Source organism: Acanthopagrus latus, chromosome 3, assembly GCF_904848185.1.
Source record: "Acanthopagrus latus isolate v.2019 chromosome 3, fAcaLat1.1, whole genome shotgun sequence".
NCBI lineage: Eukaryota > Metazoa > Chordata > Actinopteri > Spariformes > Sparidae > Acanthopagrus > Acanthopagrus latus.
The window spans coordinates 15,008,560-15,025,662 of NC_051041.1; the positions used below are offsets into that span (position 1 = coordinate 15,008,560).

At 41.0% G+C, this 17,103-nt stretch overlaps 2 protein-coding genes and 1 long non-coding RNA gene across 8 annotated transcripts; 1 reads left to right on the top strand and 2 right to left on the bottom strand.

The window, feature by feature from the left end:
• Positions 1 to 886: 886 nt before the first annotated feature.
• Positions 887 to 9,274, bottom strand: sdhaf3 (succinate dehydrogenase complex assembly factor 3). The gene is made up of 2 exons (XM_037093140.1): positions 8,809 to 9,274; positions 887 to 1,244 (listed from the first exon to the last, which is right to left on the bottom strand). Exons 1-2 carry the CDS (start codon positions 8,983 to 8,985, stop codon positions 1,050 to 1,052), a joined length of 372 nt encoding a protein of 123 aa, XP_036949035.1. The 5' UTR covers positions 8,986 to 9,274; the 3' UTR covers positions 887 to 1,049.
• Positions 9,275 to 9,477: 203 nt separating this feature from the next.
• Positions 9,478 to 13,662, bottom strand: LOC119016833. 6 transcript variants are annotated; one of them, XM_037093138.1, is made up of 3 exons: positions 11,642 to 11,706; positions 11,036 to 11,557; positions 9,478 to 9,681 (listed from the first exon to the last, which is right to left on the bottom strand). In XM_037093138.1, the coding sequence occupies exons 1-3, from the start codon at positions 11,680 to 11,682 to the stop codon at positions 9,597 to 9,599; spliced, it is 648 nt and encodes a 215-aa protein (XP_036949033.1). In that variant the 5' UTR covers positions 11,683 to 11,706; the 3' UTR covers positions 9,478 to 9,596. The 6 variants fall into 6 exon arrangements, with proteins under 6 accessions (XP_036949033.1, XP_036949034.1, XP_036949032.1 ...); XM_037093139.1 differs by having other exon boundaries at positions 9,478 to 10,689; positions 10,954 to 11,557; positions 11,642 to 11,658; XM_037093137.1 differs by lacking the exons at positions 11,036 to 11,557; positions 11,642 to 11,706 and adding an exon at positions 13,254 to 13,662 and having other exon boundaries at positions 9,478 to 10,689.
• Positions 13,324 to 16,852, top strand: LOC119016835. Its single transcript, XR_005074270.1, has 2 exons — positions 13,324 to 13,460; positions 15,149 to 16,852. It is a non-coding gene; the product is annotated as an uncharacterized LOC119016835 (long non-coding RNA).
• The last annotated feature ends 251 nt before the right edge of the window (positions 16,853 to 17,103 follow it).

The window sequence follows — 17,103 nt, forward strand, 5'->3', positions numbered from 1 at the left end:
TAAGGTAACCTGATGGCATTCAGTTCCAGCATTCCCATGTTTACGATCTCACAGGAATGCTACTCCAACCGACCAAATACATACATGAGACCAACATAAAATTACCATTGCATTCATGTGAGAGGTTCATTCCCAAAACAGGCTTTTTTAAGTGTGTGGGGAGAAGTGGCTTAATCTATGAATAAACTTGCATTGATTTTGAAAAAGCACCCAGCCCAAGAGCATTTTCCAAGAGCTGGAGTTTCAAATCAAATTTGAATACGAGCTCCTATGGCAATCGAGCCTCGAGAAGAATTGCAGACGTGACGTGCTGTCCCGAAATTTCAGAAAGGACAACGAAAACAAGGCGTATCAGAACACAAACGATAAGTCAGTGGGAGGCAGGGGTTCAAAGCAGCATTCTATTTGAAACAGATGCAGGACAAAGACTCTTTGTGGCTGTGCATGCCTGATTAGTCTTCATTTACAGCGAAATCACTTTGATGTCTGAACTCTGTGGGAGGCAATCGGTGCATCAACAACCATGAGTTGACTTTTATAACAGCTCCAACACCCCCGTCTCTCCTCCTCAACGCGCAGCTCATGGCCTCTTTGTGTGAGAGGATTCAATTGTTCATATTTCCACATGCATAATGAGGGCTTCACCCCAACAATGGCAACATCACCACTGAGGCTGAAAGAGGCAGCGCTGATGTGAGCTCTGGGCGCATCTGCCGAGGAGACACATCTCGTTGCCTTTCCTTCACAACCGTGAGCTCACAATCCGATTGATGCAAATACAGTCGACAAAGGAATCTCATTAGTGCCACCTTAATGCACCTGCGGAGGAGCATGAGGAACCATTTTTTGTTGTCACAGTAAAAAGAGACAAGCAGAGGAACACCAAGATATTACACAGCACTTTAATATAATCAAATATCGTTAAAAGCCTCCACTCAGGCTTTAAGTACCACTGTTCATCTGAAGCATTTAGAAGTAATACATTAGTGCTCTGAACACATCAGAGAACCTTTGCTGTTTGTCCGAGAATATTTCTGCAGCCTGCTGCTTCACTTTATGTCCTCCTGGATGTTAAACTGTCTGTTGGGTTTGGTGGATTCCAGCATGAGTTCGTACAGTTGGCCTATCTGATCCCCCTGGAAGTCGTTGAGTTTCCCCTCCGCCAGGTCGGTCCCGAACTTGATTGTGCCGAGTTGCTCCCCTGCTGTCTCCAGCACCTGAGCCTGCAGGGTGTCCTTGTAGTTCTGCAGGGAGGAAGAGGAATAGGAGAAGTGTTGAGCACCTGGTCTTTCATAAAAAAAACAAAACAAAAAAAACATCACACAGTGTGACTTGTGCAAATATGATTTGATCCTGCTGCCCCAAATACTCATTAGAGCAGCAAATGTGGGTTAATCCAAAAACAAATGTATAAAACTATGGTGAACAGCTTCGTCCTTCCTCTTTAATCACACTGAACCATTCAGCTCGCAGTCATGTCTCTGGGCTTGGGATAGTAGACAGTCACGGTGACTGCAGGGAGGGCTGCCACTCGATACACACTAAGCCTAAAGAGAAGTATAACCCAAGAAGTGCAATGGCCAGTAGGTCAGGTAGAACTGCAACAGTTGATGAGGGTGGTGTGTTTATTGGGGAGACAACAGGACACAATCCCTGGTATTAGCACCGCCACCAAGCACCAGAGGGGAAGCCGGAAAATGCGATGCTGCCATATTCACCGTCCATGTTGCTGCTACGTTCAGTTACATCACTAAAAACACAGATAATTTACATATTTACTCTATTTTTTTGAAGTATACACTGCTTTCTGTTAAATGTTCATTCTCACTTCTAAACTTAACTGTAAATCATTAATGAGAGTAATCATTCTTTTCATAACATTGGAACCTTTAGTTTCCTGTTAATGATCTTTTGATTTGATTCTGAACTGAGAAACACATTTATATAGTCTTAGTCAATACGAGGTCTATAGATTCATAATCCCACGGAAGTTTGATTATGATGACTGAGATATTAACTTGATGATGGTTTACAGGAACATGTGATTAACTATTACAGGCATTTTTTTAATAGCCCCAGCTGCCTGTCTGCCTGCTTTACCATTGGTGCTGGAGAACCTTGCTGATTCAAATACGTTAAAAGGCACAGGATGATTGGGTCTCCAGGTCAAAAACAAAAAAAATCCCATTGGTTTTAGATAAGTATATCTGAGTCAAACTATACAACATATACAAAATATACAACAAAGGTTTTCGTCATTGAGAAATTTTAATACACATGGTTTTAGTTGTGAATGTACACTGGGTTTTATGCCGTTTGCCCTTCAAAGCATCTTGCCTTTTTAGAACCCTCTCACTGTAAGCACATAACAAGCCATTTATCTTAGAGGCTATTTTCCTGCACATAATGTAATTATGTTGAACATTTGCCAAGGGGAAATATCCTCCCTGAGGCAGTAGGGGTTACAGCTTAAAGGAATACTCCAACACTTTTGGCACACTTGTGTTTGTGCTTTTGTTTGTTACTGTCTGTGTGAGTCAATGTGTGTCATCTCAACCTTATTATCTCTGGAGGCATAACATTTCCAGGGGGTCTGCCATGTGATGTTAAGGCTTCTGGTACCATCATTACTTTGGCTCTATCCTAAGAACTTCTGATGAAGTCTAAAGGAATATATTTTTCTGGGACAGTCACCTGAGTCATGCAGTCCCGTCATGGTTGGGTGATATCGTTTTTTGGTAATTCTGTTTGGACTGAACTTCAAGTTCATTTAAATGCATTTTTGGACTTCGTAAGGTAATTTAGCCAGAGGTAATTATATCAAGCAATCATCTATAGCTAATGGTTATAAACAAAGATGTCCCAAAGTGTTCTCTGCACATTTCAATAGATTCGTACTGGCAGATAAATTATGTCCAAATCCAATCCCACCTTAAAGTGAAACTCTCGCCAAAAAGCAACCTTGGCTTTATTTGTGATTGAATATGAGTCAAACCTTCGTGTAAATGCATAATTACAACAAAAGAGGCACTTTTAAGAATTACTGTAGTTTCGGTTTCAGGCAAGCTAATTCTCAATGGAGTGCTAGGGGCACACACTAAAAAGAAGGTTTTCGGACTACTCGCTCACAGGCTTGACGAGTGGTCCAGCACTACTCTCCTGCCTGTAAGGTCCCACTCAGGGATTGACACTTTTTGTCTGCCATGACTGTGATGCGCCGGAGATCCAGCTCCTACAGTGAGTAGTTCAAAACCCTTTTTAGTAAACTCTGCGTACACAAACAATTTTCTCAATGCTCGTGTTCATGTGTAGAGACCCTGGTGGTACTGCGAGCAAAGTTTCATGTTGTGTCGAGCCTTCTTAGTGTTTTAAAAATAGCGTGCCAGTGAAAATTAGCTTGCCCAAAACCTCAAAAGTGCCTCTGTCATTGTAATTATGCATTTATACAAAGGTTTGACTCATATTCAATCGCAAATAAAGCCAAGGTTGCTTTTTGGCAAGAGTTTCACTTTAACCTTAACATGTTATGTTCTCAACCTGCTAGGGTTACAGCTCTGCTTTCCTTAAAAAAAAGCTGGGTTCCGTTGTCACACTTGTTCTGCTTGCAAATGTGAGTGAAAATGAGTGTGGTACTGTGAAAACTGCATTTGGGACACAGTGTGAGCAATGCTGAGATACTCTGATTGGCAAAATACAAGGATTCGCCTAACTGCAACACTAATGAGTCAATTGTGAATGTCCTACTCATCCTCTGTCTTGAGTTTGAGCTTCCTCACTCTGGATGGACATTTAGTGGCCTAACAGCAAGGTCTAACAGGGTAAACAATTCTTCTACCACGTTATCTCACATATCCAGAATGACTTGACTATATATAATTTTTCCATATAGCTAGTTTGTGATTTGGGGCTATCAAACACACAATCCCTTATCTGCTCCTGTTCCTTACACGCCTCTCTGTCTCTTCGGGAGAGCTTGTTTGGCCCGATGGAGCCGATTTATTAGAAGCACTGAACTCCCATGGGTGCCTCTGAAATAACTGGATTACACACCGAACACTCAGTGATGTAATCTCATTCTGAGTCTTACTCCTCGTCTGTTCCCACTCCTCTCTATTTTTTGTAAGGAAGGGCAGAAGCAGTGGAAATTCACCTTATCTCAAAAGAATGGGAAGAAGAAGAAGGAGAAGAAGGAGAAGAAGGAGAAGAAGAAGAAGAAGAAGAAGAAGAAGAAGAAGAAGAAGAAGAAGAAGAAGAAGAAGAAGAAGAAGAAGAAGAAGAGCTGTCAATACAGAATAGAATTTGGTGTGTGGGACTTTGATTTTTATGTTGACTATTAATATAGTGTGACTGTAGCCTAACAGAGAACAACCTCTGCTTTGACAAAGCTAATGGAGATCCTAATAAAGTCCTTGAAATAACATTCTCTAAAATTAATTTTAAAAAAATACACACAGGTACTTAAGAGAACATCTTCGGTTTTTAAGTTGGGGTTTGGGTTTAGGCAAGAAACCTACTTGGTTAAAGTTAGGCAACAAACTAACTAGCTAGGTTCAGGGAAAGATAATGGTTTGGAGTAAAATAGGGTCATTCCACGTTAAACCACCCAAAATTCAGAAGTTTTCCCAGTTATGTCCTGGATTTTCCTGGGAAAAAATCATGTTGAAACTTTGCAAGGTATCACGGGGGCTATGAATTGGGGGGGATGAAGTATTTGCATATAATAAAACCTGTTCTATTCATTTTATACATTATAAGATTTAATTGGACAGAAGTGGGGACTGGTTACTTTCAGGGTTATTTCAGAATTACAGAGTTAAGTTATCCCTGTGCAAACAAATCATGCGCAATGCCTAAACATCACAATATCTGAGGCGATGCTACTGCTACCAACTTTTCTGCAACAGATTGGCTGCAATAGACATTACACAACAAACTACCAACTGTGCAGGATTTCTTATTTATAAATGCTGTTTTTTTTTTTTTCCTTTTTTATTCTTTACTGTTTGGACCTCATTGGCGGCTACTCCAAATGCAGCTATTTAGTTAGCTGACAATCCAAGCTAGAAATTGATTTTTCTGGGCCTTAAACCAGGGTCCATTAAAACATAAAGCTATTAAAGCCCTTGCCATGACACTTTCTGTTAGCATTGGGCCACAGTCCAGTTTTGGTGTTTTAAGCACTTATTCAATGTGGACTGCTTTGAATTTTTGTTGTCTCTGTTTGGCTAGATGATACAGCAATTAGGTAAATACTGTATTGTAATTTCTCTGTACATTTCCAAGCCAACCCAGTCATGAATACTTCCCAGTGGATCTAGTTTAAGTAAGGTTCCCTACAAAATGTTTCCATTTGATATATAGCCAAAGCAGTGTGTAAATATGACAAAAGCCACTCATCCCCCGACTGGGACCAATTCAAATGGATCCAGGGTCTGAAAACAATGCATACTGATATACAGTAGTGAAGAATAATGAAAGTGACTTCTCTCTGGCAGCTTTACAGCAACTGCAATGACAGAGACCTCTCAGGATTCCAGTTGCAATCACCATTACTTCATTAGATAAATAACGTGCAGATGGGTGATTTGCCGTCCCCCAGAAGTGAGTAATTGTGCAGGAAAACATTGGCTCTCCACCATGGCGATATAAAAAAAAAGACCTGGCACATGTCATGGTGAAGATTGTTTTGGGAACAAGCGGACATTTTGCATATATCCTGATCTCCCATCAGGACATGAATCCAGGTGGGTCTTCTGTGGCTGGAGTCAGGCTTGCATTAATGACTGTTTAAAATCAAACAGTCACTGTGGCCCAACTCTCCCAGGTTACAACTAGCTTAAACATCCGATCCAATCAGGATGCTAAAACATGATGTTGCATCGAGGTGAAAAGTCGTCTCGCGATATCAGCACACAACAGACCCACGCCACTTGCAAATCTCTTGCGTGGCAGCATTTTGGGTACCCACTGGAAACAATAAACAGCGACAGAGTGAAAGACAAGACACAATGTATAAGCACTGTTGTACACCTCGGTTAACACAACCATGATGCAAAGACATATACAGAACCAGCACAGCTCTCTATTAAAATCAACTGCACCTGTGAAGAAAGGACTGAATGGCCACAGACAACGGTGACGAATGCCTTTGCATCTCAACTTCCACGGTCAAGCGCTAGAGCCATGGCAATAATAAAGACATCAGCATTTTCATTGCAGCTGGTATGAGGCCATTTTCCGCGGTGGAAAATCCGCGACTCCTCCACACAATAGAGCAGATGCACGCCATCCTGTCACACGCACATTTTACTCGAACAGTAGTCCTGAACCACTATAAAGATAGCATACCTTTCCATCCTGCTACCTCTGTTCCAAGTGAGCTTGTCTTTTCAACTGCAGGAAACACACATTGCCTGTAAAAAGTATTCACCCCGTTGGATGTTTTCTCTTTTTAATTGCTGTCCATCATGATTGGAATGATTGACAACATGCAAAAATAAATTACAAAAGTAAATTGAAAGTGAAAATAGATTTCTACACAGTAATGTAAATTAATCGTTTCGTTTCGTTTCTCCATGAAAAGGTTATTGAAATGTATAAGCCGGGGATGGATACAAAAACATTTCCAAATCACTTAACGCCCCTCAGAGTTCACTTAAATTCATCATAAAGAAATGGAAGGAATATGAATATGACACATGTGTAAATCTGCCTAGAGCAGGCTGTCCTCTCAAACTGAGTGACTGTGCAACAAGAGGACTAGTGACAGAGGCCACCAAGACACCTATGACTCATCTGAAGGAGTTAAAAGCTGAGCTGGGAGAGACTCTGCATACAACAAATATTGCCTGGGCTCTTCGCTAGTCAAAACTTTATTGGAAAGTGGCAAAGAGAAATCCACTGACATTCCAAGGTCTGAGATTGAGCAGTTTTGCAAAGAAGAATGGAGTAAAACTGCAGTGTCCAGATGGGCAAGCCAGATTGAGACCTATCCACACAGACTGTGCTGTGATTGTAGCCTGAGGCGCATCTACTAAATACTGACCTGAAGGGGGTAAATACTTACAGTTATTCCATTATATACTTTTAATTAATTGACATTACTTTTTCTTGTCGAAAAAGGCAAATTGTATCTACCATGACTCCACTGATAAAAGCAATAAAAAGGGAAACAGGGTGCATACTTTTTACAGACACTGTCTGTATGCAATTTATGAAACAGTACCAGTTTATGTTATATACTATATCACTAACATGCAATGATTAGCAATTGACGTCTGTAAAAAGTTGATTTAGTTCCATCTATGAAAACAAGCCAGTAGTCATCTTAACTGGAGATCCTAAAAAAAAAAAAAAAGTTCAAAAAGGCTTTTGGTGACACAGTTAATTAACCGTTCAACAAGTTCAAAATTACAATGCATCATGAAATAATAAGGACAAAATTAATGTGTGTACCTGTTTTTTTTCCCTCTCAAACAATCTGAGAACAACTCAAGGTGTGAAGTCATGAAGGACTCAACACCGTCTGTATCTTGCTGATTCTATTTTACATTTACATTTATTAGGCGACTTACCGCAATTCATACATTCATAGACTGATGGCGATGGCTGCCATGCAAGGTGCCGACCAGCACATCAGGAGCAGTTTAGGGTTCAGTATCTTGCCCGAGGACACTTCGACACGCAGACCAGGGGAACCGAACCAGTGACCTTCCGATAACAAGATGCTGGCTCTACCCCTGAGCCCTATCATGTTACAAAGTAATTTTAGGCTAAGGCTGTATCAACATTAGTTTATCTAATCTTTATTCTAAGGCCAGCTATTAATGCATGTGTTATTATTTATGAAAGAGCAGCACCTGCTGGACAGAGATGAACATACACTGTCCATCAGAATGAGCAGTATGCTCAAACCTCTGCCCATTTTAAATTTAACCGGATCAGTGAGGATACATCGGACCAACCTATATCTTATCACACTTATCACTACATACCTGGAGAAAGTGATGCTGGCAGGGGGTCAGGTTTATAAATGATAAATCTATGACTCACTGTGTTTTCTAAAACGATTTATAAGTGATGATTTTTTTTTTTTTTTTGACTTTGTAAAGTCTGTTTTGATGAGCCCTACACATTAATCAGTGGTCATCCTTCTGACACAAAGGTGTGAACGTTACCTCACTGTTATTGAGGCTGCTCTGCCATCATGTGGCGATCAACCGACATAACAAGAATAACATCTGTGATGAGAGGTGAGGTCTCGGGGGAACTTAGGTAGGCCTACAGCCAGCGGCTACCACCGAAAACACCGACGTTATATTTACAGTGGGCTCTTACATTCTACAGTCTAAAACTGGCATACATGTTATGGGCTGATTACACACTCGTAGACTTGGCTAAATAAGTGAAATATATACTATTTCTCCACGAGGACTTTCCGGGATGATTCCTTGCTTTACGCAGCAGGGTCACAGGAACAGCGTATAGACCTTTATTTTGAAGTTTCGTAATGTTACTGATATGATATTCTCGGGCGTTTTCTACCATTTCTACCAAATGTTAATCTAATACTGGTTATGAGGCAGCGAGAACAAAAAGTTCGGAGACAGTTATTTTAGTTTTACTTTAGTTGAGATAGAAATTAATAAATAAAATTTTTTTTAAAAAATACGCAGATTATATCACGGATGAAGATTTGGATTTGGAGTGTACCGGGTGCCCGCATACCGGGCGCCCCTCTTCGATATTCAAAGAAAACCTTAAATTGAGACATTTTTGAATGCGGTTTGGTTGCTGCGCCGCGTTTACCTCCCACTCTGCCATGAAGCTCTTGACCGCCTCGGGTGATGCCGTTTTATGCCTCCTGAACTCGTCTTTGACATACTGGTCACCCAGGGCTTTTAAATCTATGGGCAGGAACCGATGCAGGACCAGAATCCTCTTGTACATTGAGCGGACTCTGGAGACATGAGCTGAAGCCGCCATGAGGTCGAAGAACGCAAATGTAAAGCTTATAGTATACGTTTAAATGAAACAGGTGTACTGTTTCGAACAAACTAAAGACGTTACAGGTGAGAGGCAAACGCCAACATTCACAAGGATAATTACTTAACACATGTCCTTGTTTATGCCGGAAGTGGACCTTCTTCGTCTTCCTTTGCGGGAAAACTAACTGAGAGTCATATAAGCGCCACCTAGCGGACCGGAGCGGGAGCTCAACGGGGAAAGAATCAACTAGATTCCTCTTAACTTTAAAGGTATGGGTGAATTCCTCTGGAAGCTTTTTTAAAAAAAATATTTGCTGAAAATCTTGCACTGTTTTATTATCATTATTATTATTATTGTTGATTTTTTTTCCATTTATTTTTCACATACTGCCTTTTTAAAAATTGTATTATTTTATATATTTTTCGCTGTATTTTTCTTTGAATCTTTGAATCTGTAAATCACATGCTGTGTAAAATAAAGGGGGGGGGGGGGGTAGTCCCATATGGCTGGGTATATACACACATTTGTTCTTGTGTATTTGTCAGTTTTATGAACTAACCTTAATTTTTTTTTTATAATTAAAGAATTTCTTCTTCAGTTACAGTATGCTAACTGGAGCGCCTGGCGAAAACCTCAGGCAGGACAAGTGCGCGTGTTTGAGAGACTTCACTGTTCGCCATACTCGTGAGGGATGTTTGCCACTCTGCCTGGTGACTGGCGTTTCTTTCCAAAGCCTCCTTTCTTTCCTGCTGAATCTCCTGCATAGTCTCCTTGAGACCCTCAGTGACATGAAGGAGGGATGTCATTTCCTCCAGCAGAGATGAATTTTCCCCCTGCCAGCTGAGGCGCTCAGTCTCCAGCAGATCTTCTACCTTGTTGAGGGCAGATGCGATCTTCCTGGTCTCCTCTTTCTGCTCCTCAAGATGGGCTTGATGGGAAGCCTGGGATCTTTCCAAATCTTCCTTTGCTTCCTGTTGCATATCATGCATGCTCTTCTTGAAGCCTTCTGTGGCCTGAATGAGGGATGTCTTTTCCTCCTGCCACTCCAACTGATAACTCTCCAGCTTCTGCTCAACATTCCTCAGAGCAGCCAGGAGGGTGCTGTTCTCGTGTTTCTGCTCGTCTAGCTGAGCTCTGGATTTCTCAGTCTCCTCCAACATGGTGGATTTCGCCTGCTGCGAGTGGAGACGCTCAATTTCCAGCAGATCTTCTGGCCTTTTTAAGGGCAGATTCCATCTTCTGTTACTCTGCAGTCTTATTGGCCTCTTTCCTGGCCACTTTTTCCTGCAGTTTCTGAACTTTAGGACTCTCGAATACAAGATCGGCCTCAAGCTGTTGGGTTTTTGTCTGAGGCGCAGGGTTCTCCCTGCTGGGAGGAGTCTGCATCTCAGACTGCTCTTCAGGTTCATTGAGCAAGTGCAAGTGTCCAAAAGGGGAAAACATAGCAGCTGAAGGTCGAGCCTTCTCTGAGTTGTCTTCCACATCTTCCCAATCTGTCCTCTGCTGAACCTCTGTGTTGTCTCTCCTCTGGCTTCTCGGTCTACTCCTGCCCTGAGAACCATCGCTTTTTGGATTTATTCCTACTTTCTTCACCAGTGAACTAACTTGCTCCTTGGTTTTTATTAATTCTCTTCTCGCCTCGTTTGGTGTCATTCTTTTTTCTGCTCCATTGCGACAAAGAGTTGTGTATCCGACTGAGGTCTAAACACAAATGGCAAATATAAAGTCAGAGCTCCTATTTATAACATTCCAACATTCTGGGCATTGTCCTTTGATCTTCCTCATGTGGTTGCTATGGCAACACGATCAGAGCTTGTTGTTTTTTATAAAAATGTAAAGGCCTTAATTTATGATGTTGTTTGGAAGTATATATGTTTAATTCATCTAAAATACATGTCTGCTGCGTTTGTTTGAGTCAGTCTCAGTTCATAGTGTGGATCTGGGCATTAGAAGAACCTCCTCTACCATTTCTTCTTCTTCATCTTGTTCTTCTTACTCATGAGCTCTTCCAGCCGGGATTTCACTGTTCACGATACTCGTGAGGGATGTTTGCCACTCTGCCTGGTGACTGGCGTTTCTTTCCAAAGCCTCCTTTCTTTCCTGTTGAATCTCCTGCATAGTCTCCTTGAGACCTTCAGTGACATGAAGGAGGGATGTCATTTCCTCCAGCAGGGATGATTTTTCCCCCTGCCAGCTGAGGCGCTCAGTCTCCAGCAGATCCTCGACCTTGTTAAGGGCAGATGCGATCTTCCTGGTCTCCTCTTTCTGCTCCTCAAGATGGGCTTGATGGGAAGCCTGGAATCTTTCCAAATCTTCCTTTGCTTCCTGTTGCATATCCTGCATGCTCTTCTTGAAGCCTTCTGTGGCCTGAATGAGGGATGTCTTTTCCTCCTGCCACTCCAACTGACAACTCTCCAGTTTTTGCTCAACATTCCTCAGAGCAGCCAGGAGGGTGCTGTTCTCGTGTTTCTGCTCGTCTAACTGAGCTCTGGATTTCTCAGTCTCCTCCAGCAGGGTGGATTTCGCCTGCTGCCAGTGGAGATGCTCAGTTTCCAGCAGATGTTCTGGCCTTTTCAAATCAAATCAAATCAAATCAAATCAAATCAAATCAAATCAAATCAGTTTTATTTATATAGCCCAAAATCACAATTACATTGTCTCAATGGGCTTTGCAATCTGTACAGTGAACAACATCCTCTGTCCTTAGACCCTTGATTCGAGTGAGGAAAAACTTCACATGTTGATGGAAAAAAAAAAACCTTTTAACAGGGGCAAAAAAACCCCAAAACAATGGAAGAAACCTCTGGAAGAGCCACAGAGGAGGGATCCCTCTTCCAGGACGGACAGACATGCAATAGATGTCGCGTGTACAGAAAAGTGCAACAAATCACAGTTTACAAGTTACATTAACAGAAAGTCTGATACAAGTTATATGTAAAGTGAGTGGATCCGGGAGACGACTGAGCTGGACGAGGCATCGCCAAGTGATGCCCGAGCCACACGACCTCCTGTCCACCACGGTGACTTGGAAGAGGGCAGGCCACACAAGATAATTAGTAACAGACTGAGAGAGGCATCAAGATTTACAGAAATACAGATATGAGGTGATAGTGAAGCAGAGGAGAGCAATGATCCAGCAGAGCCCGTGGTGTGACGATCCAGATCTGTCAGTATTGCAAGGCAGCAGGAGCCTGGAAATGGTAGATGGTCCCAGGGGGCCGTGGTCCATCAGAAGGGAGCCTGAATGAGAGCGAGGAGGAAGAGAGAGAAGAGGAGGAGGGGGAGGAGGAAGAAATAGAGAGTATAGAAAGTGACACAGTTTGCAGCTTGTGGGAACAGAAAACAAACAAAGGTTAGAGAAAAGCAATATTTGATCAGAATAAACAGATTGTTTCTCGTCGGCAGCACAATGTAACCCAGCACTATAGGGACTCATTGAGACTGACACCTTGCCACTGAAGAAGCTTACAGTTGATCTCAAGGACTAATTAAAGGCTAAATCAAAGAAGTGAGTTTTGAGTTTAGATTTACTCTGCAGTCTTATTGGCCTCTTTCCTGGCCACTTTTTCCTGCAGCTTCTGAACTTGAGCCCTCTGGAATACAAGATCGGCCTCGAGCTGTTGGGTTTTTGTCTGAGGCGCAGGGTTCTCCCTGCTGGGAGGAGTCTGCATCTCAGACTGCTCTTCAGGTTCATCGAGCAAGTGCAAGTGTCCAAAAGGGGAAAACATAGCAGCTGAAGGTCGAGCCTTCTCTGAGTTGTCTTCCACATCTTCCCAATCTGTCCTCTGCTGGACCTCTGTGTTGTCTCTGCTCTGGCTTCTCGGTCTACTCCTGCCCTGAGAACCATCGCTTTTTACATGAATTCCTACTTCCTATCTTGCCTCTTGGTTTTTCTTAAGTCTCTTCTCGCCTTGTTTGGTGTTATTCTTCTTCCTCTCCATTGGGACAAACAGTTGTGTCTCTGACAGAGGTCTTAACACAAATGGCGAATATAAAGTCAGAGCTTCTTTTAATACCATTTCAACATTCCGGAATGTCTGTGACATCACCGGGTCCTTAATACATTCTCCTTTGATCTTCCTCATGTGGTTGCTATGGCAACACGATCAGAGCTTGTTGGTTTTTATAAAAACGTAAAGGCCTTATTTAATTATGTTGTTTGAAAGTATGTATATTTAATTCATCTAAAATGCATGTCTGCTGCGTGTGTTTGAGGCAGTCTCAGTTCATAGTGTGGATCTGGGCATTAGAAGAACCTCCTCTACCATTTCTTCTTCTTCATCTTGTTCTTCTTACTCATGAGCTCTTCCAGCCGGGACTTCACTATTCACGATACTCGTGAGGGATGTTTGCCACTCTGCCTGATGACTGGTGTTTCTTTCCAAAGCCTCCTTTCTTTCCTGTTGAATCTCCTGCATAGTCTCCTTGAGACCTTCAGTGACATGAAGGAGGGATGTCATTTCCTCCAGCAGGTATGATTTTTTCCCCCTGCCAGCTGAGGCGCTCAGTCTCCAGCAGATCCTCGACCTTGTTAAAGGCAAAGCTTGTTGTTTATCACAAAAATTTAAAGGCCTTATTTTATCATATGTTATGTGTGTATGTTTAATTCATCTAAAATGCATGCCTGCTGCTGTCATTTGTCATTAATCACAACAATTGCTCTAGCATTAGGTTTGAGACATAAAGTAACAAACAGAGCGGAGACATCACAAAATAGGGCCTATGTGCTCAAAATGATTATGATATTTGATTTTGCCTCCCAGTCCTGCATGTATGGATTGCTTTCGAGAAGATTTCAAAATAGAGATTTATATATTGTACATCGCGATTTGGCTTTAAAATGTCATGATGTTATTTGAAGGCCGTATCGCCCAGCCCTCCCGTCTAGCTACCTAGATTTGAGACTTGTCCTGCAGTCATTTTGAAACTGCCTGAAGCATGTTTTATTTCTTAGAATCAGTGCTGGGAGACAAGCAACACGTTACAGTAATATATTTCTTCAAGCTGTAACGGATTAATTTAACACTTTGCATATTTCAGTAATATAGTAGTCGGTGTTTGTCACGTAACATGTTACAATCTGAGTGAGCGACTGAAGTGAAGCGTCTATTGTTGTTCTGTTAAGAATCCATCCACACCATGACCATATTAATATAGGCTCTGTGTGTTAAATATAGCTGAGCCTGTACATCATGATATATTTCTCTATTTACATGTTATACATTTGAACTGCTCTTTTAACAAAATCCAGTTATACAAATAAAGACTACAACTAGGCCTATTATCATTACTTGTATTGTTATTATTATCATTATTACTTGCTCAGCACATTTATTAAGACTGTATCAGTGTTGTCATTATAGTGGTGGAATTTCTAGCGTCAGTACAATATCCTGAAAAATATTGATATTCAGTTCCATTTTCAGTACCACAGCGAATAAATGACACACAGTGGGGGCATGAAATTACAATTCTTTAATTAAAGATGAATATAACACTGCTTGTATGCAGTGTGTTAAGTTAATTGTCATCTGGAGGAGGTGGGGCTATGTAGGCTCTACACCACTTCATATATTCAGTAATTATATTTATCAATATTCAGATAACACTGTATCTAAACAGGTAAGAAAAAACACAGGTCAGTAGTCATTACAGGTATTAAAAACTTTGCATAAAAAAGTGTTTAAAAAGGTCATAGAGACTGCAGTCCAGTATGTGATCACGGTACAATTCATGGTTAAAATATGTTAATTTGATTCAAAATAGACATGCGGTAAAAAGACAAAATATAAAGTAAAAAAAAACTGACACCACTATGAATATTTTTTTAAATAATTTTTATTATGTCTCACATGGTGATAAATGCCAGTTTAATTGTGCTCTACTGGTTAACGTGATATAGGTGATGGCGTGGGACAGGAATTTGAAACCCTTTAGATACATATGCCGCAGAATAAATGCTGCAAGTGAAAGTTTTCTGCCTGTTTGTTTCGACATACAGGTGGGTTGATATCCTTCAGCACTGGAAGTATGTACCCCAGTGTGAGGGCTTAACAGTGTTATGAATCCTAGGTGATAAGGTGTTATGTTAAAGGTTGAATCCTTTTGGCTTTTCATTATAGCAAATGACTAATTTTTATTTCTGCATTGCATGTGACAGGTAAATGATGAGGCGCATGACGTCCCATGTATTCTCCAGCACTGGACTGATGATCTTCTCTCCCTTCTCTTTCTGATGGAGCCTAACTTTTTAACAAAGCAACTTCAGGGAAGCAGTCAAGCAAGAGGTCATCCCTGGTTCACAGCATGTGCGCACAGCTAGGCACTGGTGTAAATGGTTTATCCATTTGTTTGGGGTTTTGCCTGCTTAATTCTGATGTAATACAACAAGAGGTGCTTCATATTATGTTTTTGAAGAAAGTAATAGATCTAGGACACTGTCCATTGAAAACTAAACATGAATATTATGTACATTTCACCTCACATACTGGATGATCTAACAAGATCTGCATGTTGTGTTTTATAGGGCTTAAATGAATATTCATTTTAACATTCATTTGGAAATGTCAAATGTGGACATATTTCTTGGATAGGCTACCAGTGACTCAATCTGTTACCGTTTTTCCCCAGTTTCCTTATGAATACGAGGTCAACAATGAGTTGGAGTGATCTGTGATCAATGCGAATGTTTCTGTTTGTGTGCTGCTTGTCCTTATGTGCAGTCCTGTTGGATGGTGCGTAATTGCACTTCTCAAACATCTTTGCGCTTTAAGCTGTACAGTCCTAGACAGCAAACTTTACCCAAACATCTAGTTATTTACCTGATGTGCATTTTACCCGTGGAAACTTCAGATTATTACAGCAAGCCGCTTTAACCAAATGTACTAAAGATGACGATGATAATAATTATGATAATAATAATGAAATTACAAAATGGCACACCTGAGAGGGAGGACTATTTGATGCAATTGTCTCGCTTCAACTTAACTTCTTCCGGAAAGATGACAGCTGGCCTCATTGTCGAGGCCTTAAAGCCAGTTTCGTTGTGTCTAGGCCATGTAATTACATCGTCTTCTAACACTGTGAAAGAAGCATCTGTAAAACAGTAATAAAAGCTTCACAACCCCATGAAATAACTTGTTTTACTGTCAGAATCTGGGCAATTTGGTCCCCATAAAATTCTGGAAGCGTCTAGAAGAGCTGCCCGATAACATTTTATCCCCATCCACGTTAGCGTGGCGCTAAACCGGAAGTTGGCTGACTCAGTCGGCGGAAGTGCTCTATGGCACCCCAGCTGGACACCCACCGCCACAATTAAACTCTGATTCGGCGGGAAACCCTGTAGCTTTATATATTTACCAGACAGATATGGCAATGGCATCAATCTACTAATCACTTCTCGGCAAGAAACTGAACATGTATTTCACAAAATGTCAAACTATTGCTTTAATATAGCTGCTGACTTGGGGGCATCATGGTGGAAGCAGGTTTTTTTTTCTTTCTTTTAAAAAAAACAAAAACTCATAATCCTGATGTTTTGTTGAACAGTTAGCTTCTTTCCTGCATCTTCCTTCTTGTACAACCCTGACAAAAGTCACCAAAACAGTCACATTTTGATCGTAGAATTGAGACCCAGCAAAAGGTTTTGGATTTGCAATGTATCAGCAGTGTATACTTGATGCCAAATGTCATATCTGTGATGCACACTGTAGAAAGTTTGTTGAAATGGGCAGTCTTTAAGAAATTATATTTTATTTATTGAAAAAGTTTGGTTTTTTTTTGTTCCTCTACCACGTTCTAACTATACTATTCCTTCTGTCACTGTTACAGTGTTAAACAATAAAACAATATATTTTACAGTCAAGTGTCTCTCTCCATACAACATTTATCACAGTGGAGGTTAATAGATTTTTAAGATGAACTAAAACAACTACAGCTTAACAAATGAGTTCTTGGGTAGCTATAGCAGAATGTGAAAATACTATAAACAGATTAAGAATACACAGTACATTTATCAAGATGTTTTGTGGACGACTCTTACAGAAACACCTATAAACAGAGACCCACAAAAACATATACAACAAGACAAATACTACAATTTAATAACCTAAAATG